This window comes from Aspergillus clavatus, genomic scaffold (assembly GCF_000002715.2).
Source record: "Aspergillus clavatus NRRL 1 1099423829750 genomic scaffold, whole genome shotgun sequence".
Lineage (NCBI taxonomy): Eukaryota > Fungi > Ascomycota > Eurotiomycetes > Eurotiales > Aspergillaceae > Aspergillus > Aspergillus clavatus.
In genome coordinates, this window is record NW_001517110.1 from 475,174 (window position 1) to 498,133 (window position 22,960).

The window sequence follows — 22,960 nt, forward strand, 5'->3', positions numbered from 1 at the left end:
GTTTCTTTTCGGCTTATTCTTCGCATTCGGGGGAGAAACATATCCGATCCAGGGCATTGGCGCGCTGTCTCTCAGGCATGGTTCTTCACATTTCTTTTTTTGCCCGCTGGTAGCTAGCGACGATCTCCCTACATCCTTGATAATAATCCATTTGTATTGCGTAGCGCGCCAGTACAAAATACATGCCCTGTTTGAAGGTTTTTATCTGATTGCGCCGTACTCTATAGATCAAGAGCCAGTTGGGGTTTAGACTTTTTGATACTGTGGGTGGACCTCTTCTTCTATGGCGGTGAAACAAGAATAGCATCATCTCCGCACTTCTTCTAGCCAAGTTTGAGAAGATTTGCAGCATAATCACCTTCACATGTTCAGTTCTTACCGAGAAACCCATTAAAAACTTCTACAAGACAACAATTGTTGTGAAGATCCATGTCGACGACCAAACCTTTCCCTCGCAAGCTAATCCACACCCTCAAGACACACAATGGTAAGCCTCGACTCCGCAGCCAGATCAACAGACCAAACATTAAGCTAAGCCTCACGTAATGCAGGACCGGTAAATGCCGTTACTTTCTCCAGCTATCCGGGAACATATGTTCTGACCGGCTCGTCTGATCGCGCAATCCATCTCTCCCGCGCCGTTCCCAGTAATACTTCCTCCGGCGTGGAGACGACTTCTCCGATCCAGAAATATGAGGCGCACGGATACTCAGTCCTAGACGTGGCCGTCGCGGCCGACAACGCCCGGTTTGCGAGTGTGGGCGGTGATCGCCAGGTATTTCTGTGGGATGTCGAGCAGGGGATAACCACACGGAGATGGACGGGCCACAATGCCAGGGTCGAGGCGGTCCAGTTTGCGGGAGAGGGCGATTCCGTGGTGGTATCTGGTGAGACATTCATTCACTTTGTTGGCAACTTCCTCGATCAAGCAAGCATCGAAGCTTACTATTCTCAGGGAGCGCAGACACCACTATCAACCTGTGGGACACCCGATCCAAAGCCCATAAGCCCATCCAGACCCTCGCCGAAGCCCGGGATACCGTGTCCTCGCTGCACGTGCACATGCCCACGTACTCCATCGCGAGCGGGAGCTACGATGGCCGCGTCCGCGTCTACGATGTCCGTATGGGCCGGACGACCGTCGATGTCCTGGCTCATCCTGTCACGAGCGTGCGGTGCTCCGCGGACGGCAACGTGCTACTCATCTCTACGCTTGACGGTCGGATTCGCATGCTGGACAGGGCGGATGGGAAGCTGCTCCAGGCCTTTGGGGGCGAGGAAGGTTATAAATCGAGCCCTGGGAACGCGATCTACCGCAATAGCGAACTGCGGATCCGGTCGGTCTTCGCGAAGGCGGATGCTGTTGTCCTGAGCGGTAGCGAGGCGGAGAAGGGGGATCGATCGGCCCAAGCGTATGTCTTTGCTTGGGACGTGCTTAGCGGGGAGGTCATTGCGAGTGTCCCCGCGGGCGACGGGGTGAAGGTGGTCAGCTGTGTGGCATGGAATGAAAAGGGTGGTTGCTGGGCTGGGGGATGCTCCGATGGTATGGAATCCCGTTTACTCCGTTTTCTTTTTCTTCTTTCCTTTCGTCGGTTCGAATTACGTCCTTGCTAACCATGGAATTTCACAGGTACCGTCAAAATCTATAGCTGAACGAGGTAGCCAACATCCTACCCTCCGATCTCAAGACAGCCAACCTGGATGGTCTACATCGCTGACAGCAGCTTCGTGTCCAAACAACACCAGCCGCGTTTCGATATCCCGCAAACTCCACACAGGTACCAGGGCCCTGGCTCCAATGACCAAAAAGCAAGCTCTTTCCGAGCCCACGTCTGCCCGGGAAACACCATGCGCTGCCTCGACAGTCGAAACTCCTGCATGACCAATCAACCCTGGCGAAAAAAAGAAAGCCAATGCCGACGCCGTTACGACCACCCTTCATTGCAAATGCAGCTGCACTGTCACGGTTGACCTGGCTGCTCGTGATTGGACAATTGGCGGCGCGACTGCGTCCCCGTTGCATGTTGCATGTTTTATCTTTGCGATTCTGCATGCACTCTGGATTATGGGGCAATAGTCTTCTCGGGCAGGGGTTTTGTCCTCGTCGAAATCTCGCTATTGATCAAGAATTGAGCTTCTGTCTATTGACCGTCGTCAACGCGTTGTGCGTCATATTCGAGCAAATCGGGTAGTGAGATGACGTGTCATTACTGACATTAGTCGACTCTGCGTCCGTTTACCAATACGGATGTCAAGGTGGGAAGAAGGCAGCTGAAGACTCGATGTGGATACTGTCAGCTGTGGCTATCTACATAAGAGCCATTCGACTAGTGTAAGTACGTGTCAGATGTAAATGGACCTTTGAAATTGGACTAGTGCTTGACAACTTGACATCTTCATTTCCACTGTACATAGTGAGGTTTGGGACTAACGCGATAAAAAGAAGAGCAAGAAGCAAGGATTGGAACAAGCCATCAATATCCACTCGAAAACAATTCATAATTAGACTCAGCTTGACCGAGGCAGAATAATGTACAGAGCCATGCGTGGCCTCATTCCATTCTGTAATAAGAGCAAGATTCGACGAAGATGCAAATGTGACACCACCCAACCGAGTAACACGATTTTGGCCTTTTTTCGTAGTTGCCAAATGAGAACTTTTGAAACCAATATGTCACAGACGCCAATAGTGAATCGAACAGACAATAAATAAAGCAAGGGGCTAGAATCGACTAGACGCTTTTAGTCATGCAAGTGTCGTAAATATTGGAAGTTTTTCGATCAATGATCTTCTCCAAAGGGCCATGGAGCATGAGAATGGCCAACAAGTACATAGTGTCTGGTGTAGAACAATCTAATCATCAAGCTCGCCGGTCACCATCTCCGGTTCGTGGTTCTCGGCCTCCAATGCATCAACAGCACGGTGTAATTCATGTTCACCGACAATGATGGTTCCTGCACGTGCTGTGCTGAGGAAGCTTATCTCAACAGCATTGATAGATGCATCTAAGTCTGGTTGTAAGTGATGTACAGTTGCTGTAAATGCTTCGCTGTTGCCATCGATGGGAGAATCGCGCCCTGGAGCGTGATTTGGCGGTCTAACAGGTCCTCCAGAACCCACGCTGGACGAGAAGAACCGATCAATCGTATTGCTAAAGGATGATGTACCATTGAAAGAGCGCGACAAGGTAGGCGTGAATGCCTCGCTACTCTCACCCCAGACAGCATGGGTTGCGTCAGCCAGCCGACTGGCTACCCCGCAAACAATACCAGTCGCCTCGAGTGGAAGTTTCCGCAGATCTAGCATGATTGGGACGAGAATGTCTTCCTTAGAACCTAGAAGAAGGCTCGTCTCGTTGTCAGCATCCGTGAGCGATGCAGGATCAGCCGAGAATCGAGGTAGAAGTCTCTGTTCAAGTAGGAGAGAGGCCGCTGGATCAGCGGCTGTCAACGTGAGCGAAAGGAAGCGTGGTTTGTCCACAACCAGTGTGGTGGTCAATGCTGTACGAAGGATAGAGATTGAACTAGCATCACTGCTGTACGGATGATGAGCTGCACATTGCACCAACCGAAGGGAAGTATCAACAGAAGGCACAATATGATTCTTTCGCAAAGAGGCGAAGGTGCGGGCCTGTAGCTCTTCAAGGGTCGATGGAGGAGGAGTAGCCGGCGGGGAACCTAAACTACTACCAGAGCGAGATGATACCGGGCTGTAACAGCTATTGAACTGATTTTGATTATGATTGATGAAGGCATCGGTGGATTTTTCGAACTGGAAGCCTCGTTTTTCCAAGGCATCAATGACTTGTTTTTTATTGCGGAGGGGAACAATGATATAGTCGGAATAGTAAGTAGAGATGAAAAAGATAGAGCTGGGTGGAGAAAAGTTAGCAAAGTATCCGGACCTGGTATTGAAGAATAGTGAGTAGATTTTGAGATATCATACATTCCTGCCAATGCCAAAGGGCTTGTCAACTCAAGCACGCGTTGGCCAGCCTCCAAGCCCTCGCCGTAGACCTGCATAGCAATGAAATCATCCTGACTAATAGACAGGCGACTACTACTAGAGGAATGGTCTTGTATGAACTGATTGACTAGAGGGGCGAAGTACTTGTTGGCAAGCTGTCGTGGGCACATAATCGAGCACTCAACAGGAGTGATAGAGAGGTTCAAGAAAGCCGGTTGAGCATGTCGAGTGCCATCCCTGGAGCCATTCTTCAGTTCCGCATGAGTTGGCTCGATTGGAGGCACCTCATGGAAAAGAACTTGCAGGATTGGATTTAGAAAGTATGGGTAGAGGTCCAGAGGAATATGCACCAGAGCCAGTCGGTCGTCCTGTACCTCAACGACAGTGGTTAGTGAGACAAGCTTGAGCTGAGGGGTTCCCATTGGGTTCAAGGTTTCGAGAAATGAAAGGAAAGAAAGAAAAGAAGTGGTTAAATCATTCAGACAAGAAGGAAAGAGGAATATTGCTGCAATATGAGAGACAAAGAATCACGGACGCTTACCATAAACTGGACCTGAGCAGAAATGAGAGATAGTGACTGCTCCATCATAGCCTTTAGGACTATAGAAAGTGCTATCGATATACTCTCCTCTGCAGCAAAAGTCCTGATGTCTTTCACCAAATGAATAGAAGATCACTTGTGTGTTCAGAACACCCGACAGAGAGGTGAATCAGTCTTAGGATGAGACCGTGAAAGTTAATTTAGGAATATGTGAGACCAGGAAGACCAGAAAGAAGGGTATGTGAAGGTAGTGAGAACCAAGCAGGAAAATAATCAAGAGACCAGGCTGGATGGCTGAGCCTATTGTTGATCGATAGTATGGCGTGAGTAGGCAACAATGAGAAAGAGATGTGAATGATGAAAGAAGAGTGAATAAGTATGGGGACCAGGGAACACCTAAATGCCATCAACAATATGCAGTGGACATCAAAAGTGTTTTCTTTTCTTTTTCCTCCTGTTTTTGCTGGATGGCACAAAGCCTTGAATCGTCATTGTCCTGATGGGCCGTTTCGAGTTACGCCATTGCTCGGAGAAATGATCGTATTGACAGCACGCAAGAGAGGTCACGATGCTCACAATGCTCTTGAAATGAGACGGGTTGGCTTATGGATGATGGAAGAAAACCTCCCGACGGTAGAACGACAAGCTGGGTGGAAGATGAAGGAAAAGAGAGAAGAGTTGAGGTTGTATCTCGAAGTCCTCCGGAGGTGACTCAAGGCTGCTTTCCTGTTCTGGCAAGTCACTGGATTGCTCTTCTTCGTCGTCCTTTTGCTGCCACACAACTTCCTCTCTCTCTGTACTGTTCCTTTCTTTTCGTCTCCTGCTAATGGTTTAACGCGCAATAGGGATGAATATAGTATGGTTGAAGAAGCACCTCACACACACTCGGCTCGACTTAGGAAAATGGAGAGGACAAAAGGATGAAAACCCGAAAAGAAAGCCACTCGAGCACAGGGACTTTTGCTACCTATATTTCTGATCCACTCTGCCGTATGCTGAACCCTTTCACTGTTCCTCCATTGTTATCCTAATGATCCTTTTATAAACCATTTTACCAAATGCCTTTTGCAGCGTGATCCCTTCCACTGACTGGTTGGAATGGGTTCATTAGGCTTTATCTCCAGCTTTCAGTCTCCACCAGCTGCTTATCAGTCATGGCCAGCAAATACGCTCGTTCGCCACCCCGCGCTAGGCGCCGCTACCATCTACGGTGGGGGGTCAATCCCAAGGTACATACGAGGTCTAATGCTCATAGCCTCATAAAGTTAAGATCATGGGTTTATGAGTCTATGAGACTATGACTATGAGGTCTCAGTCTGACCCCTTTACCCCCGGCGCACGGTTCGACTGTGACAGCTATACAAAGTTGGTTAAGATGCCTCGAGGTCAAATGGCAGGTGGTCATTGAATCTCCGCACCTGTCGGTTGCAGGGCTTATGTGGTGGCTAGTCAGGCACCACGTTCGCTTGCGTATGATTAATTCGTCGTTACACACACAACACACATTCGCCAATCGTGCATAATGTGGCGAGCAAGGCCCAAAGAGAAACGGTTAGAAGAAATCACACAGAGAAGGACAAACTAAACCAAAGTCCCGAAAATGCTCGCGATGAGAGAAGATGAGAGTCATTGACGATATTACCCTTTGATATGGCACTCGCATCCACTTGATGGAGATGCTAAGATTGTCTGATAACGCTGGGGGCGTGCGACTTTCAGGGAGTCCAGGGCTAAAAAGTCGCTGTGATATGGTTATTGAATGAGGTGGAGGTGTCTTGTCACTAATCCAATTTTTTACTCGAAAAGAGGATTAATGAGCTTCGCTAGCAGCATGGGCCTCTAGGAGATGATGCCATAGTGATGGCACCACTTTGATGTGGTTCAGAATAAGTGAGCAAATGCGACTGCAAATATTCATTGTGTACAACTTCAAGGGGCCATCCCCTGTGACACAAAGGGCACAATCTCGAGGTCTCTTTGGTTTCCGCAGCTGGTGTGTTATTTCTCACCCCCTCACTTATGCGCTTGGAGCGCTATAGTCAGAAACTCAGGCTTGCTCAGCTTATGAGAATAATGTATCTCTTCCACCGGTTGAGCTAAATACAGGCTCGCACGGGCTTGTCGAGTCTGATGATCATTTGTCCTGAACCCTGCGAACTGGTATGTCGATATCACTCACATAACATACTTCGGCTTGGATTCCAGTTATCCAATCAACCCACTCTGATGGGCGATCATCCGGTCCATCCCTGTTGATGCCAATGGTGCCAGGTGGGTGTTGCTGAGTTGCTCTGCAAGAGTCGATCTATGCGGTTATTGCAGCATCTCTGAGAGATTCATCCATGACAAGAGATAGGCAGAAAAATGCCTCTATGGACGCGTTGACTACCGGATCTACACATCAATATCCGATCTGATCACCAATCTCTCTCTGCTTTACTTGCCCAAATCTGTTTTTTTTTTTTTGTTTTTTTGTTTTTCACCAAGCGTGGCGCCACACAGACATGGTACGTTTGTTTCATCTTTCAGCATTTTCGGAATTCATGCAATTCTGCAGATAGGGAAACGGGACTCACGGGGGACACTACGGGGTAAACCAGAGATAAGCGCAACTCTTCGGGAAATTTCTCGCGTTGCTTTTTTCTATCTTTCTTATGTTAGTTTCTTCCCCCTCATTGCTTTGTCTGCGAGAAGGACATAGTGTCTTCCCGTTGATTGTATCGAAACCATCGACTTTCTACCGAGTGAGTACCGACTACCGACTAAATGGGGCATGCATCACGAGGCCTCCATGTTCTATTCCTTTGTTGGAATTAAGATTTAGACTACGGGGCATGCTGTAGGCGAGCGGAGATGAGTTGGTAGAGTAGTTACTCCGTGCTGTCCTTCGTAGGTACTTACTTCATCCTGCAGACATTATCAACTGTTCCCCCTCTCACCATGACCACAACGTAGAGATACATACGTAGACCCCAACATGAGATTTGAAAAGTTCAGAGAAGAAAAGAAAAACATGAGTCCCATTCCATAGTTACACAAGAAGACTACAACGCCCGCAATGCATAAAGGCCTCCACGGGTCAGAGGCGCAGTACCATACGCAAGATAAAAAATCAAAGAAAAAAGAGGCAAATGGGAAATACCATATTTTAATCGTCGTCGACCCTGGCGCGCTTCGATCCACGGTCATCACGCTCTGCTTCTTGAATTCCGTAGCGCTTCTGGCCAGCTCCCCCGGTCACATCAGCGATCATGCTGTCGATGCCAAAGGGGTCGGTGGTGTCCTTCTCAAACTGCACGGGGCCTTCACGAGCCTAGAGTTGAAGTAAAATAGAAAGTCAGCTGAAAGCCTCGATTGATGTTGTAACTTTTGCAAATAATAACAATGTTTGTAAGAACAGGTGGAAATTGGAGCAATCTCACCTCAGCCTCAGCTGCGCCCCGGAAACCTTCTTTGGCCTTGCCCAGTACTTCGAAGCGACTGGTCTTCTGGATTTTGCTCATCTCACCGTCGGCGCCTTCCTCGTCATCGACGTCCACCTGAGCACGTGGCCGATAGATGCTGTTGATCGCGTCCTGCGCGGCGAACAGTGGCTTGTCGTAGGGATTGTCTTCATTGAACCCAGAATGCATGCCGCTTGTCTGGTTGAAGAGCCGGGAGTCCCACATGGACTCAGATGCTTGCGTGGGCTTGGCCAGTCCAAGAGCCACCTTTTCTGAGATGTCACGGTTCTGTTCACGGGCCATCATCTGGATTCGACGCTCGGTGCCCATACGAGACTGGCGCAGCTGTCGCTCAGCATCCTGGCGACGTTCGCGGCGCAGCCGCTCGCGTTCCCGTGCCGCATCTTCATCACCGCTGGGCGTGGCTGATCGCGAGGAGTAGGCGGAAGGACTGCGGCTGAGACTGCGGGAGCGCGCACGAGAATCGCGCCGGCTGCTTGTGGCTCGTTCCTCGCGAGCCTTCTGCGCCAGGGCGCGAAGGTGCTCCTCCTTTTGGGCTTTTTCCTTTTCTGCCAGCTTCTGCTGCATCTGTGCACGTAGTCGCACCTCCTCACGAGCGTGTCTGTCGGCCGTGAAGAGGGCCTCGGCGAACTGAGCAAACTTATCATTGATTGAGACATCCTGTAGGCCACGACCATCTGCAGCAAGACGCTTATCCAGCGGGACTGTGTAACCCTTAGGATTCTTCCAGTTCGACACAGGTGGGGGGATCTTCCACGCCTCTTGGTCTTCGGCTGTAAGCTTTCGAGGCGGAGAGTGCATGATGGGCGGAGGTGGCGAGGGCGGTCCGCGAGGGATCTTCTTGTGCTTGAACTTGGGCGGCTCCATGGGATCCTGCTGCCTCTCCACGATCTTCATAATGCGATCGTTCTTTCGGCTTGTGTCACCCATCTGGTTCGCCGGCGTGTATCGAACAAACGTAGGCTCGGCCCTCCTACCCCCCCTGACGTTCTTCGGTTTCTGCGCCGCCACCGCACCCTCAACCAGACTCGCCAGCGCATTCTTGGTCTTTTCCATCTGCGCCTCAACCTCTTCTTCCGATGGCCGGTCTAGCGAGATCTCGCCCATATCCACCCGCTGTCGAAGCGGGATCAAGTCCTTGAAGGAAGCATGGACGATGCGGTTGTCGCTGTGGCCACGCCGCGCGATCGCGTCGTATTTCACCTTGCCCTCGGCGTCGACCTGCACGGCGAGCGCGTTCGATGTCGACGACGTGCCCTTCCGGCCCATGTCGAGGGGATACTGTGCGACGAGAATTTCGGGGAACGCGCCACCGTCACCAAAATCCTCAGCTGCCCGGGGACGCCATCCTGTACGGTTTCCATAAGGGGGAGGGCCTGTTTTCTATGGTTTGGATAACGTCATTAGATTAGCATTTGTACTTAACAATGAGCTGTAGACTGCGAGAGGGGGTGGATTGACCTCACCCTTAACACAATTTGGCTCTGATCGATCTGGTCCGCGCCCACGATTCGCGGACCACGAGGCTGGGCGTGTTGAGGCACCTCCTCTTCCTCGCCGGTGTATTTCGGCTTGGGTAGTGATTTAAAAAGCCCCTCTGCAATGGATGCCATGGTTGAAAATTGGGACAAGATGAAGAGGGGATAGGGATGTATGATGGTTGAACTTTCTGATGCAAGATGATGCTTTTCGTTTGGCGGCGGACGGCAGCAGTGCGCAGATGGTCCGTCTCGCTAACCGCAGTAGCTATCATCAAATCGCAGCCAAATACTTCAACGAAGCATGAATACCTACAACTGAGTGGAAGATGAACTAAAAGAATTCTCTTTTTCGAAAGATATTCTTAGTAATATTTTGTGGAAGCATCATGATATTGTGGTATTCGATGTCTTTATAGGATGCAAGGTGTCGGCTTCTTCTATTTTGAGTGCTATCTACGACAACCAAGCAAGTCAAGGAATGATGACTTGCGTGACTCCTGTTCTTTTTTCTACCCTCTGCTCAAATGATCAGGGTATCACTGCATGCTGATTCTATGGCCAGAACGTAAAAGTATGCTATTTTACAATAGAATGCACTCATAACACTAGAACAAAGTACGAGTCTCCTCGCCCCGTTCAGATGCAAGAGGAGAGATGAGTTGTTTATTATCCATCAAGAGTATGGAGACAAAGGAATAGGCGAGAAGAATCCCCGAGCCTTGTGCGGGAAAATGACGCAAGCTGGTATACAGCTAAAGTGGAGGTGACGGGATGAAGAGGCGTAGGAGTATAGAACAGTGATGAGTAAAGAGGTACAGGATCAGGTATACCACTTCGTCATGATAAGGATCAGCTCTCGTTAAATAGTAGATGCGTGCGCATTGGGCATGCAACGCCTTCGGAGTCGTTGGCTTCAACATAATGCTCCTTTCCATGATAGGTATACCAGATCTTCAGCTTCTTCGGGAGAAGTGGTGCAGGGTCATGGAAGCCGAGGATATGAAACTAGATGAATTTTTAGTAAATGATCTGGCATCCGGCAATGTATAATACTGACCTTGACAGTGCCCTTTGTTATGACCAATTGACCGCGGTCCACCAACGCAGCTACCGGGATCGTAACATCAGCGACCTCCGAGTCTTCCGGGCTGTCATTAGCTTTCTTGGACGAAGGATAATGACCATACTCGGCCTTGGTGATAACCAAGCCAGCTTGCGACTCTTCTCTCGCTTGTCGACGCTGGGTCTGATCGGCCATAAGTTTAATTGCTTGCTGGCTTTCCGCTCTCTTCTTCGGAACCAACTTCATTAATTGCTTCTGCCGTCGAGCGATGGCGCGACGACGCGCCCGCCTCTCTCTAGGACGGTTGTACAAGAACTCAAAGGCGCAGTAGGCCACCCAGGGGAAGACGACTGCAAGCGCGGCGGCATCTGCATTCGCGCTCTCGAATGGACAGACCGCGACGGGGAGTTTGATGCTTTGGCCAAGCCTACTCCACGAGGCCGTCATGACAAGGCCCCGGTTTCCTTCGATGCCCACGCCGAAACCCAGGCGGGTGAACCTGCCCACCTGTCGCATACCTGTGATGTTCCACGCCAGGGAAAGATCGATATTCACTGTGCTTTGGATTTCCAGGCGTACAGACCGAGGTTCAATAGCCGGAGGCAGAGAATAATGGCCTTCGGAGCTCCATTCAGAACGGACAGGGTCGTTGGCCGCCTTACCGTTGAAGATGTTCCGAGCATAAGTCAGGGATAAGCCTGCTATAGCTGGCGTGGCAGTGATCACCGTCTGCCAGGACTCGGCCACATCTGCCTCGTCATGGTCCTTTTTCCGGAGGCGCCTGTACTCGAGTTCTTCGTCGTCCTCTTCGTCCTCTTCCCCATCCTCCTCATCGTCCATGGCAAGGGCCTTCTGTGGTCGCTTTGGCGTGGAGATGAGCCCCACCTGGAATTGACTCATTTGAGTGAAAGCGGACATGCCTACGAGCCAGTCGGTATCGGCACCCAGTCGAGCGATTGGGCTGAACAAGACCTCGAAGACCTGGGGCCAGAAAATGGTGCCGCTAGACCACGAACAGAAGGCATGCTTTCTCTCCCCGACACCCTTCGTTACTTGCACTGCAAGTATAGGCGGCGTCTTCAGCAAGGAATTGGTGATGATAGCGCTCGTATTGACTTGGAACGGTCTCGTTCCACGAATAGGGCTGAATGCTTTACCGAGGGTTGCTTGCAATAACGGAGTTGGCAAGAGCGACGCATTCACCGCGACGGCCGAGTTGCTCAAAAATCTAAAAGGGCGTCTTCCCAGAAGGCCCTTCATACTCGCGACATCCCCAAAGCTCCGGTTGACGCTGGCACCTAGGCTGATTTCTCGTCCTGCACAAAGCAAGGGCAAGGGGATCTATTCTTCCGTCAGCGAGATATCCCGGGGCATACACAGGGCGCAAGACACAAATAAAACCTACCGCTCGGGTCACAATTGAGTCATCCTGCATTTGGAGCTTGACTTCACGATAGTTCTGTTTGAGAGTGCCGGAGAATCCCGCATTGAACGAGATCTCGGTCTCTGGTTCGTCTGAGAATGAAGAGGTTTTCTGCCCAGCAGATTCGCCTTCTGTCTCCTCATCTTCGTCTCCAACCTCCTCCTTACCAAACAGCACTTCCGGCGTGGGGAACGGTGCCCTGAAGGAGTATCCAATAGCGTAGGAGGACATCTGGGGCGAGGGTACGTGGAAGAACACATCCCCGGAATACTCATCGACCGAGATCATATCGGAAGCATCAATCCCAAGACTTAATGAGCCCTACATCATCCACCCCCAAGTCAGCAACCAAACAACAACCACAACCGGGGACATAAGACCACAGGTCACAAACTGGAGACCCACCCGACTCTGAACCATACTATTCACCAACCTCCTCTCCCTCCTCTTCATCGTCTCCAGGAACCACGCCCTAAACTCCTCCGGCGTCTGCGCCTTCACGCCCACCTGCCTCTCCGCCTCCCCACCAATCCCTATCGCACCACCTCGCGCCCACTCCCGCCGCACCCCCTCTGCCCCCAGCAAATCATACACAGCCCTCTTCCGCGGATCAATCAGCGTCTCATACGCCTCCTGGATCCGCCCAAAATGGCCCTGCGCCGCCTCCCGCAGCTCCGCAGGCTGCTTGTCCGGGTGGAAGCTCAGCGTCAGATTGCGGTACGCGGAGCGGATCTCCGCGTCCGTGGGCGCCGGCTCGCGCGCAAGCCCCAGCAGCGCGTAGTAATCGGCTTCCTCGGGGTAGTCCATCAGCAGGCTGTATTCTGCTTCGTCGAGGTCCGAGAGGGAGGGGTGGGTGGGTGGTTCCCATCCATACCCGTCCAGCGGCATTGCAAGGGCAGTGTGGTCCGGGAGACCTGGGGGACTGGGACTCAGGTGATCGCGTAGGTATGCGGCCTAGATTAGTTTTCAGTAAGACATCGGGATTCCTTTGGACATTTCGCTTCGTAGAGTGAGCTTTAGATTTGTTGTGGTCGAGGTTCGTGGTTTCGCACGGTGTCCTTTTCCCGCTCCGATGACGTCGGGAAGAAAAATCGCAGTGGTCGGGGGGGCCATTGCTCCGTGCGCCGGCTCAGGTATCCTCCTCTTGGAGATCAGTCTTGACTCTTGAGCACTATATATCTATTTTCTCGAGGAAAGAATTTTGGGAATTTGGCCGATTGATATGAGATCTGAGGTCTAGTGCTGTACCTCTCATCCTACTCTTGTTGACTGTTGCATTTTCAGTACGGCCTACAAGGCTGAAGATATCCGAACGGCCCGCCAATACCTTCAGCTTCACTCTTGACTATAGAAATAGATCTCCGTCGCGTGTCGATACATCAGGCTTGGCTGTAGTATCCGCTACAGGAGACTATGGTCTGCTGTTTTGTGTCATGAATCGGTTTGAACAGCAGATCATTGCTGCTGTCGTACATAATCTTATGTCAAGTAGGGGACTTAGAGTCAAACAACTGACTGATAATGAAATTCATCACTACTATACACTTTGCGAATGAACAGAACAAAGCCACCCACTGATCATCCTCCTCGCTAATAAATGGAAGCATATCGCACCGCAAACTGGCGACGCATATGCCGCAAAAGAGAATCCCACCGACAAATCAACAGAGGTATGAACCCAGGGTATAGATGGAAAGGGTTGAAGCAAGGTATTGTGCTCTTGATTGTAAATTGTCAAGGCACATGCAAAACATGTAAATGACCGCATGAAGACATTTTAGTCCTTGTCTGTGATCCAAAGTACGTTAGCTTCTGATAACGAAGCGTCTTCGAGTCCCAGTGCGCTCAACAGCCTTTCACGGGGCAACGCGCCGTAGAAGAGATCCTCAGCAATCGGATTCTGCTGCTTCTGGATGCAGCTGTCCAAGGATTGACTCTTCGTAATAAACGCAACCTTGCGTTCCAAGTCCATTGGACTATGAAGAAGCTCCGATAATGCTTCCAGTCGTCTCTCAATCAGCAAGATCAGCGACGATGAGCTCTCCCAGAACCGGCCCAGCTCTTTGACGGCCTCAAGGCCGCCCCGGGTCAGATTGATGCACTCAGGCATGTCAGTGATCAATCCTGCGGCGGTGAGGACGTCCACCGCAGAGAGGACCACGTAACCCAGAAAAGGGTTGAATATGGCCGTAGCGGAAGAAGGCGATTCCATGACGATTCGCGCTGGATCGAATTCGGAAGTGTAATGAGCCAGCGCCAGGGCAATTCGCAGTATTTCGGCTGCCTGATTCCTTGTTGCGCGAACATGCCGGTTCACATTCTCCACCCGAGGGTCCTGGCAGCGGGCATGTCTATGCAACTTCATCAACGTTGCATGATACAAAAGATGTATCGCAATGAAAGCGTCTAGCTTCCTCGCCTGAAGACTCCTCTCCAAATTTCGAGCAGTGAACCTGAGATGTTCTGGGAGCCTGGCGGCCCATGCATCTGCACGACCGACAATTGTGGTATACAACTTTTCAAAAGCAGTGCTGGACGACTCGACGGGTAGCAAAGATAGCCGGAAAACGTGGTCAGACACTTCTCCCCAAAGAGAAGTTATCTCCACCAAAAGTGCCATGGCGCTCGGTCTGGAAGCATCATCTTCCGTTGTCACGAAAGGTTGGTTAAGGAAGTCCTGAAAATAGGGCACGGTTGTATATTGCTGCGCCTCGAAGATTTCTTCTCGGCAAGGCAACCTGATATAAGCCGTCTGCGGGGGAATGAATGCAGAAGTTGGTGAATAGAGACATGAAAGACGCTAGGCAAGGTGGTCAGTCAATTTTTCGCCAGAGAATACAGGGCATCAGATACTTACATCCATTAGGAATGCAACCCAAAACGTCCGACGACGACATTCAATCAAGGCTTGGGGATGTAGTCCGTATTCGCAGACCCGACTCTGGTCCACGATAACCCCTCCCGATTCAACATTATACCGCAACCCGCAGACCGTTCGCACTGCGGCACCCACAGCATCCCAGGATTTCTCTAAAGCGCCAATGGCATAATACCAAAGACTCATAATTATTAGTGCTTGGGCGAGCTGCAACGAAGGATTATGGCGACTATGTTCCACAGCGTAACGGGCCGTGCGTGAAACCCTCCTCATGGCCGTGAGTCTGTCAGGTCGGTCGGAAAAGACAGCACCCAGAGACATCATCGAATAAAGGAGCATGTTATCTTCTAGAGACTTCGTGTGGCACGATCTTAACCAGAGTAGAAAACGTCTTCGGGGGAGAATGTAGTACAAGCTATCGTTCACGTGCGTGAAGTAGCTCTCAATATAGTGAGTGGTGAGCTCAGCGTCAGTCTCAAAGGGGTCCGTGTTCCATTCATGGGCAAGAGGGTCCTGCGGATCTAGGTCCTTCATCTCCATAAGAATATCTGTGTAGTCAGGAGCCACGCGGGCTGAAATGCCCTCTACTGATCGTCCCGACAGCTCCTCGGCGCCCATAGAGATTCTACCAAGACTATGCAATCTCATCCTGCTCAGATGATCTGAATCGACGCCGCTCTCCTGGGGGGTGTTTATCGCAGGGGATGTGAGCATAGATGCATCGGATACGGGAGACTGGGAGTTGGTGCCAGGGAGGGACGTGGCGCTTTCGGAAGCTCGGACAATGGAGTAGATCGAACCGGAAGAGTTTGAAGGATTATGGGTCGCAGAGGAGGAGCTGTCTCTCGAATCGTGTCTCGTCGAATGCGGAGACGCTTTCGCTCCTGCGCGGTTACCACGAGGTCTAGGCAGGCCTTAAAATCAGCACTAGAATTCCCACACGCCACCGAAGGCTTCTGGTGCCTGGCACAAAAGTACTTACGCACTCTCAAATCTACAATCCCTTCCCGACTTCTGGCACTGGTCACACTTGGGTAGATTCGGCTGGCACTTGATCTTCTTTTCTCTGCAGGTTAGACAAGCCTGAGCGAGCCGTTTTCGCGGTTTCCCAGCCTTGGTGACACCCCAGTTTGCGTTCACAGGCACGCCGTCAATTGTCTTGGGGCAGTGGGACCCATCAGCATAGATATAGCACCAGCCTTCGCCCTCTATATATCGTTCATCAACCACATGTGGACGGACCTTCGCCGACTGGGGTCGGCTTCCAGCTGCACTTCCAAATTCGTTGGCGATCGGTGAGGAGTCATCCTCCCTGCTTTCCTTTTCATGATTCATGTAGCCTTGAGTTGGAAAGACACTATGGGGCGATAGTTGCAAAGGGACATCGGCACGGGATGCCGTGTGCACGCGAAGCTCGTTGGCAGCCGAGAACATGGACAGTTGAGATAGTGGAGGCAGATTTGCGGTTGTTGGTCTCGAAAATGATTCAACATGGCTTTCAGGCCTGCCGTTAATTCCACTCTGGGGTGTTCGAGGACCAGCATTGATATCATGGTGGGTAGCGTGATGGGAAATTCTTCCAGCGTTACTGCCCTCCCCGTCAGGTGTGTACCAGCCAAAGAGATGCTGGCGATGTGGTGATGATGATTGGCTTGAACGAGCAGATGGAGTCAGCAGCTCGCTCACAGAAGGCAGCTGTTCGTTCACACCGGACTGGCGTCCAGGTGCATTAGAGCGCACTCCAGAGTCTCCTTTTTCTTCGTCGCTTCGCTGATGCAGAAATGGATCCGTTCCAAACTGCAAAGATTCCAATGTCCGAGGCGGGGGAAGCTGGTATGGATGGTTTCCAGATACTGGCACGTTAGCTGGACGAACTGGTTCTGGTTCCGGAGATGGACAATCGGTACTAGGTAACATACGCCCGAATGGTCCCACATAGTAGGTCGACATGACGGTCTAACAAACGAAAGTTGATCTTCAAAGTAGTGAGGCGGTATATAGGTTGTCGAATAACATGGAATGCCCAAGTGTTTCGAATCCCCTTGTTTCTGTGGGCGGGGTAGAGGCACAGAGAAAGGAATGGCGGATTTTGGCTTCAGTCCAGACCGTCTTAAAGGGCAAAGGACTTTGGGAATCGAGCTCCGATGCGATCCACAATCCCGGAGTCAGTATAGCGAGTGATGAGGAAGGAAAATCTCATGAGGATCAAGAAGAATGGCAATGACGTCTGAGGAGTAGAATGGGGCAGCGAGAGATCGATGATAGCGCCGAGTTTAGGACACAACAGGCGAGTCCAACTTGCTCCCAGCCACCTCTTTTCCACTTCTGTTCTTACTTCAAAGCTGAAGAAGTAAAGGAGAAGTGAGAAGGGAGGCGAAGTTGGTAAGCACGAGGTTTGAAGTGAAAAGGATACAATATCCTTCTCACACAACCCCGATTCTCGAGCGTCAGGACTCTTTATGCTATGCGACACAGTAGTCTGTCAGGGATTGGTTGAGATCAAACCTCTTGTGAACGAGGCACTTTGCAGCGTAGGACTAATTAACTCTCCAAGACAGGGGAAACGATGACACTGCGTCTATAGAGCCGAGTCTGCGCCACGAGGGCTCCGATTAAAATTTCCACATACACACGCTGGCAGGTGGGACTGGAAGAAGCACGAGGGAACAGATGCAACTAAACGACCATTATCAAGGCACAAACGGCTCTGAAACTTCCTTCTGACGAAACGTCTCCTCCATGCCAGGGTTGCTGCAGAATCTCCGTTGATCGTCCGGAGCTCTGAACAGTGGTTCCGTTGAAGCCTGAGGATATCTGTTGGACTGTGGGCCAGATTACTTTGGTCCGGATCGTACGCAGGTCACCACCGAAGCAATAGTCAACCCAGGGGACGGTTCTTCTAGGCAAAGTGGTAGTTTGAAGGAAGCGTTGCCCAGCTGCAGCCGAAGGCAGGGGTCTCACCAAAAGGCCAGAGAAAAACGAATGGGAAAATATAATAAATAAATAAATGAAAAAGAGAGAGAGGGAAAAAGGACACCACACAACAAGCAAGTCAGACTAGGCCTTGTCAAAGGAAGGGAAGGGTCGTTTGTCGATGATAGGGTAGACTCCGTACCCAAGTAGGACACTAAACGAGAGAGATGACAGAGAGCACACCACGGCCGAGAGGACCAGAGTGTTGGTACTCTGTGTGTGTGTGTGTGTGTGTGTGTGTGTGTGTGTGTTTTTCTTTTTTTCTTTTTTTTTGTTTCCTTTTGATTATCTTCTTTTCCGTCTTTTTTTCTGGGTTGACCCTCAATTTTCCCGGTCGTCTTGACAGATCTTCCCAAGAGAGCCAAAGCCGTTGACGCCCGAGAGCCGCTCACAGGCACGCTCAGTCGCTAGACTGCCTTGGGTTGGGGCGGAAGATTACTACCACTTAAAAAAGGTAAGGAGCCCCTAGGTCGGAAAGAAATAGTGTCTCCGCGGTAGATCTCGATGGGAACGAGTCAAAGGATGATTTGCTACAGGGAAGGGTGGGATGTTGTGGACGTAACAGACGTAGTGGCTCGGGAAGGCTGTCTGTTAACGCTTCGAGAGCCTGCACTTGTACAGGGTCCCCCTGTAGGCGAGCAGGGGAGGGAGCGGAGTAGACAAACGAACGGGAGGTGGAGGGGTCTTTGGGGCAGTTTAGTATGGACCAAGGGGGGGCCTTGAAAATATAGTATAATAAGAAAACAAGGAAGTCAACGGGGGGAGGGAGAGGAGGAGAGATGAGATCGACGGACCAGAGTAGTTGGATGAAGGGGTTGAAGAAGAGAGAATAGGTAGGATGGATGAGAGAAAGAGTTATACAATCAATGATAGGAAGAACGAATATAATACGAGTAGAAGGTGATCATGTGTATAGTAGTAATAAAAAGGACAAAATTAGTATCCAATCCATATTATCCTCACCGATTTGAAATACATAATCCGTATCATAGTTACTGTACAGTAGGAGGGTACCTAGGTATGTGAGATTTCGGTTAGTCAAGGAGGGTTAACAGCTCCTATTATTATGATGGCGGCTTATTACGATCTGTGGCTCTTTGCTTGATTGACTTCTACTTTGCTTGAAAAGGGTGATCCAAGTCAAGAAGGATTCCTATACCTATACTTGGCTGCTGACCTGATTCCTGGTAGAGTCTTCTATTGTGCAGTGACAAATACTACGTGTACTTCATCAGGCTGAAGTATCGAACCTTTGAGCACTGGTATTTCCTCGCATTGAAAAAAAAAAAAAAAAAAAAAAAGGTAGAATCCCCAAATTTATACTACTAAAAAGAGGATAACCGATTGACAATTCTGCATCTTGATCATGCAATCAATATCTGATAGATCTTGGAGCATGTAAAGTTCTGCCATTTGTCTTAGTCTACTTACTGGAACTGGTACACATCTGAAGGGGGATCCATAATTTAGCCTTGACGAGATCCCTACTCCGTACTTGTGTGTGAGCGATTCTGATATTCGGGAATTCGGGAAACTTGTGATTATTGTTGTTATAGATTTCTGACGCAGAATTTGGCTCTGATCTGCAAACTCCATTGTATATGTGCAGTACTTTAGGAGCAATTTCGGTTCTATACTGACTACTGACATAGTAGTGTAAAGGAGCAAGTTCCAGTTCTTCATCTCCCAAGTTAGCAACTCCGGTTTCTCGATCCTCGTTTATATCCTCTAAGCAATCCTTCAATCTTCCAATGGAGGTGGAAACTCTTATGTCAGGTCCCTCGGGACGGCATTTGAACATAACTTTGTTCTTACTGCCGGCTTTTGCTCAACCTCCATTGTTTTCAGGACTCGAGTTTCGACTAGCTAATCGATGAACCCAAAAAGTGCTCTTAAGTCTAACTGAGTTCTGACTCCTGACATCTTCTGGGCCACGGAGTATCTATGACATGATCCGAATCTCTCAACTCCATCAACCGATCCAGATCAAGCCATTCACATCAAGGATCCATTCCTTAAATGTGTTTCGGCCGGATATTAGGACTCGAATCACTGGATGGTCCGACGGCGTTCCTCAGAATTGAGATGATGGAGGCGATGATGGAAAGATCAAAATCATGGAACCCATGGAAACGCTCAGGCTCTTCGGGCAAATCATCCTATCCTGGGCGTTCCCAGCCTTAGCTAGGGCTTATCTTTAGACTGGACCCAGAGCTCCTCCAGATCAGCCATTCGGTGAAATACCTCGCAGACTCGCAGTCCACCGAATCCACCATGCCCCCAAGTGGATAACCTCCAAGACTCCAAACTGAGCACAGAGCAACAGTGCATGTGCGCAACAGAGCCAGACTGCAAGACAGTGAGACTGAAGCGGAGCCCTTGGGGTCTTACCAGTTGCCTCAGGCCTTCAATTCTTCCATCAATCTTAGCCCCAAGTTACTCCTTTGGGTCATTTTTCGATGCTCACGGTCAACGGGGATGAATCCCGGAGAATGCCCATGTCTCAACTCTCAACTTTAAAGGTCATGGCGATCCAATCTGCATGCCGTCCGTCATGATGGTGAGTGATACTCGAAATTTCCGGTACAAGTCCTCGCCTAATCTTTGATTTATTTGTCTGTGAATTATTGTCTGCTTTTTTTTCCCCCTCTCTCTTTCTCCTATGAGAATCAATCAGACGGATACTTAAAATCCCTGTCCTATGATCTTCTCAATTTTCACCGAGTGGCTACCTGGAGCAATGGTCTCGGTTGCAAATATCCGCAGCTACCCACTACGGAATATCTATCTACAAGAGACAAGCGAACTCTTGAAGTTGCGCCTTGAGTCAAACTCTAAAATATATATATATAAAAATCAACTCATCTGCCGATGACTGGATAAATGGTCGCCGCCCGTAACCCGTTAGCCATTCCATTCTTTGGCGCCATTTAGCTCACCAGATCCAGTTCGTTCCAAACAAAATGCCGAGGGAAAGATTTTCAAACAGACGGAGACGATCACGGCCATACACCAAATAGTAAAGAATAGGCGAAATTGAGATCTGGTCGAGCGTTGAGCGAGTCATTCGGCATGGTAGTTTCTTGTCATCCGCGCTACCGAGTAGTATGTACCAGATAGTCGGACGAATCAGTGACGAATTTGGCCGACGACATTGGAAGGGAGGCTAGGAGCCGGGGAGAGCCTGCGAGGACGATTTTCTTGGTGTCAAGTTGTCAACACATGTGGATAACTCCACCGTCGGCACTACTACTAACGACTCCCCTTGATATTGCAATATAAGTCGCAAAACCCATAAAGTACTCCGGAATGATCATCTCAATTTTTCTCTGGTTCTACTCCGATAGGACCATTAGCGGCCCCGATGGTATGAGACATGTGTTGACTGAAACTTCCAAGCCGGTCTCCTGAGCGCTGGACCTAGGACCTAGGTAGTACTACTACTGATTACTTGGTAGTAGTAGTAGTATTCCACGGAGTTGTACAATCTTCCGCTTCCTCGGCCGGAGGATTCTTTGTTTATCACTACGAGATAATGATCGGAGCCTACGCCATGCAGACTAATATAATTCCTAAAGTTAAGATAAATCACGCAATATCTCTTGTTATCAAAGTCAAACAGAGGGTAAGAAGGAAGAACCTCAGCTCCTCCACCATCAAGGCAAAACATCGATCCGCCGCCAGCCACCTCGGTGAACGGGTGGAGTCATGGAGATATACTCCGTAGAAATATACTCCGTAGAACCACGGAGTATTGAGGAGGTCTGAACTCTCAAAGCAGAAGAGAAGACTCATTAACTACCTGCTATCTATCTACTACTAGACTACTCAGCAGTGGATGATTAAGTTTTGAAACCTAAAAGTAAAACCCCCAAAAGTGAACTAAACCGATGCCGACGGTTGTTGTCAGTCTAGTACAGTCCAGGCTTGGTGAATGGGGACTAGATCATCGTCTAACCGAGCGAGACTACACGAGACCGGGCAGATATACCCTGTCTATAATTGAGGCTTTGAGTTTGAGCATCCATGACCAATATACCATTGCAGCTAAGGGTGACATTCAATTGCCTCGTCAAGCGTAGCTCTTGTGACCATCGACATATGCAAATGCAATCAAGGTTAACCGAATTCAGGCGCATCTGAGATGCCTAGGTAACATTGCAGAGGACTCGGTAAAGTAGCATGAGATCAGCTCTCACACGTGTGCCCGAGTCATGGCGAATGGATTGCAGAGTTTTATTTCGGACAGATCTTCGTACAGCACAAATTACCTCTTATTTTAGTTCCTCTAGACCAGAAATGATAGCTACCTACATACTATACGGAGTCCACAGCCGAAGGGCGACCAAGAATTGATTGACTAACCCATCGTCACCGTCATCGAAACACGCATGCATATGTGCATATGTCTGATCCTCGGCTCGATTAACCGCAATGGAAGGCATTACCGTTAGCCCAGCAACTCTGAAATCCACTTTATTACATCCGATCTTGGATTCCGTACTCTTCTGCGTAAAGCATCACCATATTAAGCCCGACGCATATGATCCAGGGGTCTCTCTGGACTTCGAGACACGAAGGTCCGCGCATCGTAGCCAGATGCTAACTAGTCTCCTAGCTATGCTAGAGCGTTGTTTACCATCGGTCAGGGTCTGCATACTGCACACTAAAGGTGCATCGGCCCATTCCTGACAGGGAAAGCGAACCTTTTCCCACCTTTGTCGGTTTGTCCTACTCCTAACGGGTCCAAGTCCAGGGGCCGTGTGCCCCGATCCCTATCTAATCCTAATCCTAATCCCGCTTTGGTCGTTGCCTCGTTGGTCCTTTTTGGGTTGCTCCATGATCTGATGGCGGTTGATCGATCATCATTTCCCGAAAATCCCGACGGCGGATGAAGTCCTTGGTGCTTGCTCCGTGTTAAGTTTAAGAGTTGTCTTACTACTACTCCGTACTACTAGGCGATCTTGGTACGGAGTTCTTGAATCCCATATCCCATCGGCTTGACACCGTGTCCCCTCCCGGTCTTGATTACTGCAGTTACCGTTTACCGTTGTTGAACGGCTTTTGATTCCATCCCCAGTACTTACAGCAATACTCTGGGAAGCATTTGCCAAAGCTAGATTCGAGCATCGGTACCCCATAGCTCAAACCCAGTCTCTATCCCTGTAGG

General features: G+C 49.9%; 5 protein-coding genes across 5 annotated transcripts, besides 4 other annotated features; 1 reads left to right on the forward strand and 4 right to left on the reverse strand.

Annotated features, from left to right (window-relative positions):
- Positions 1-429: 429 nt before the first annotated feature.
- ACLA_002080 (WD40 repeat domain-containing protein) lies at positions 430-1,653 on the forward strand (the record flags this gene model as incomplete). The annotated part of the gene is made up of 4 exons (XM_001276222.1): positions 430-487; positions 552-887; positions 956-1,543; positions 1,631-1,653. The coding sequence occupies 4 exons, from the start codon at positions 430-432 to the stop codon at positions 1,651-1,653; spliced, it is 1,005 nt and encodes a 334-aa protein (XP_001276223.1).
- A 1,201-nt stretch (positions 1,654-2,854) lies between these two features.
- Positions 2,855-4,389, reverse strand: ACLA_002090 (ACT domain-containing protein; the record flags this gene model as incomplete). The annotated part of the gene is made up of 2 exons (XM_001276223.1): positions 2,855-3,872; positions 3,947-4,389. The coding sequence occupies 2 exons, from the start codon at positions 4,387-4,389 to the stop codon at positions 2,855-2,857; spliced, it is 1,461 nt and encodes a 486-aa protein (XP_001276224.1).
- Positions 4,390-7,656: 3,267 nt separating this feature from the next.
- On the reverse strand, positions 7,657-9,585 carry ACLA_002100 (SKIP/SNW domain-containing protein; the record flags this gene model as incomplete). The annotated part of the gene is made up of 3 exons (XM_001276224.1): positions 7,657-7,821; positions 7,931-9,355; positions 9,439-9,585. The coding sequence occupies 3 exons, from the start codon at positions 9,583-9,585 to the stop codon at positions 7,657-7,659; spliced, it is 1,737 nt and encodes a 578-aa protein (XP_001276225.1).
- A 717-nt stretch (positions 9,586-10,302) lies between these two features.
- Positions 10,303-12,827, reverse strand: ACLA_002110 (J domain-containing protein; the record flags this gene model as incomplete). Its single annotated transcript, XM_001276225.1, has 4 exons — positions 10,303-10,458; positions 10,511-11,857; positions 11,922-12,260; positions 12,345-12,827. The coding sequence occupies 4 exons, from the start codon at positions 12,825-12,827 to the stop codon at positions 10,303-10,305; spliced, it is 2,325 nt and encodes a 774-aa protein (XP_001276226.1).
- An 889-nt stretch (positions 12,828-13,716) lies between these two features.
- ACLA_002120 (Zn(II)2Cys6 transcription factor) lies at positions 13,717-16,767 on the reverse strand (the record flags this gene model as incomplete). The annotated part of the gene is made up of 3 exons (XM_001276226.1): positions 13,717-14,739; positions 14,797-15,721; positions 15,800-16,767. 3 exons carry the CDS (start codon positions 16,765-16,767, stop codon positions 13,717-13,719), a joined length of 2,916 nt encoding a protein of 971 aa, XP_001276227.1.
- A 1,237-nt stretch (positions 16,768-18,004) lies between these two features.
- Positions 18,005-18,040: a microsatellite.
- Positions 18,005-18,041: a microsatellite.
- Positions 18,042-19,068: 1,027 nt separating this feature from the next.
- Positions 19,069-19,091: a microsatellite.
- Positions 19,092-21,504: 2,413 nt separating this feature from the next.
- Positions 21,505-21,533: a microsatellite.
- Positions 21,534-22,960: the final 1,427 nt, after the last annotated feature.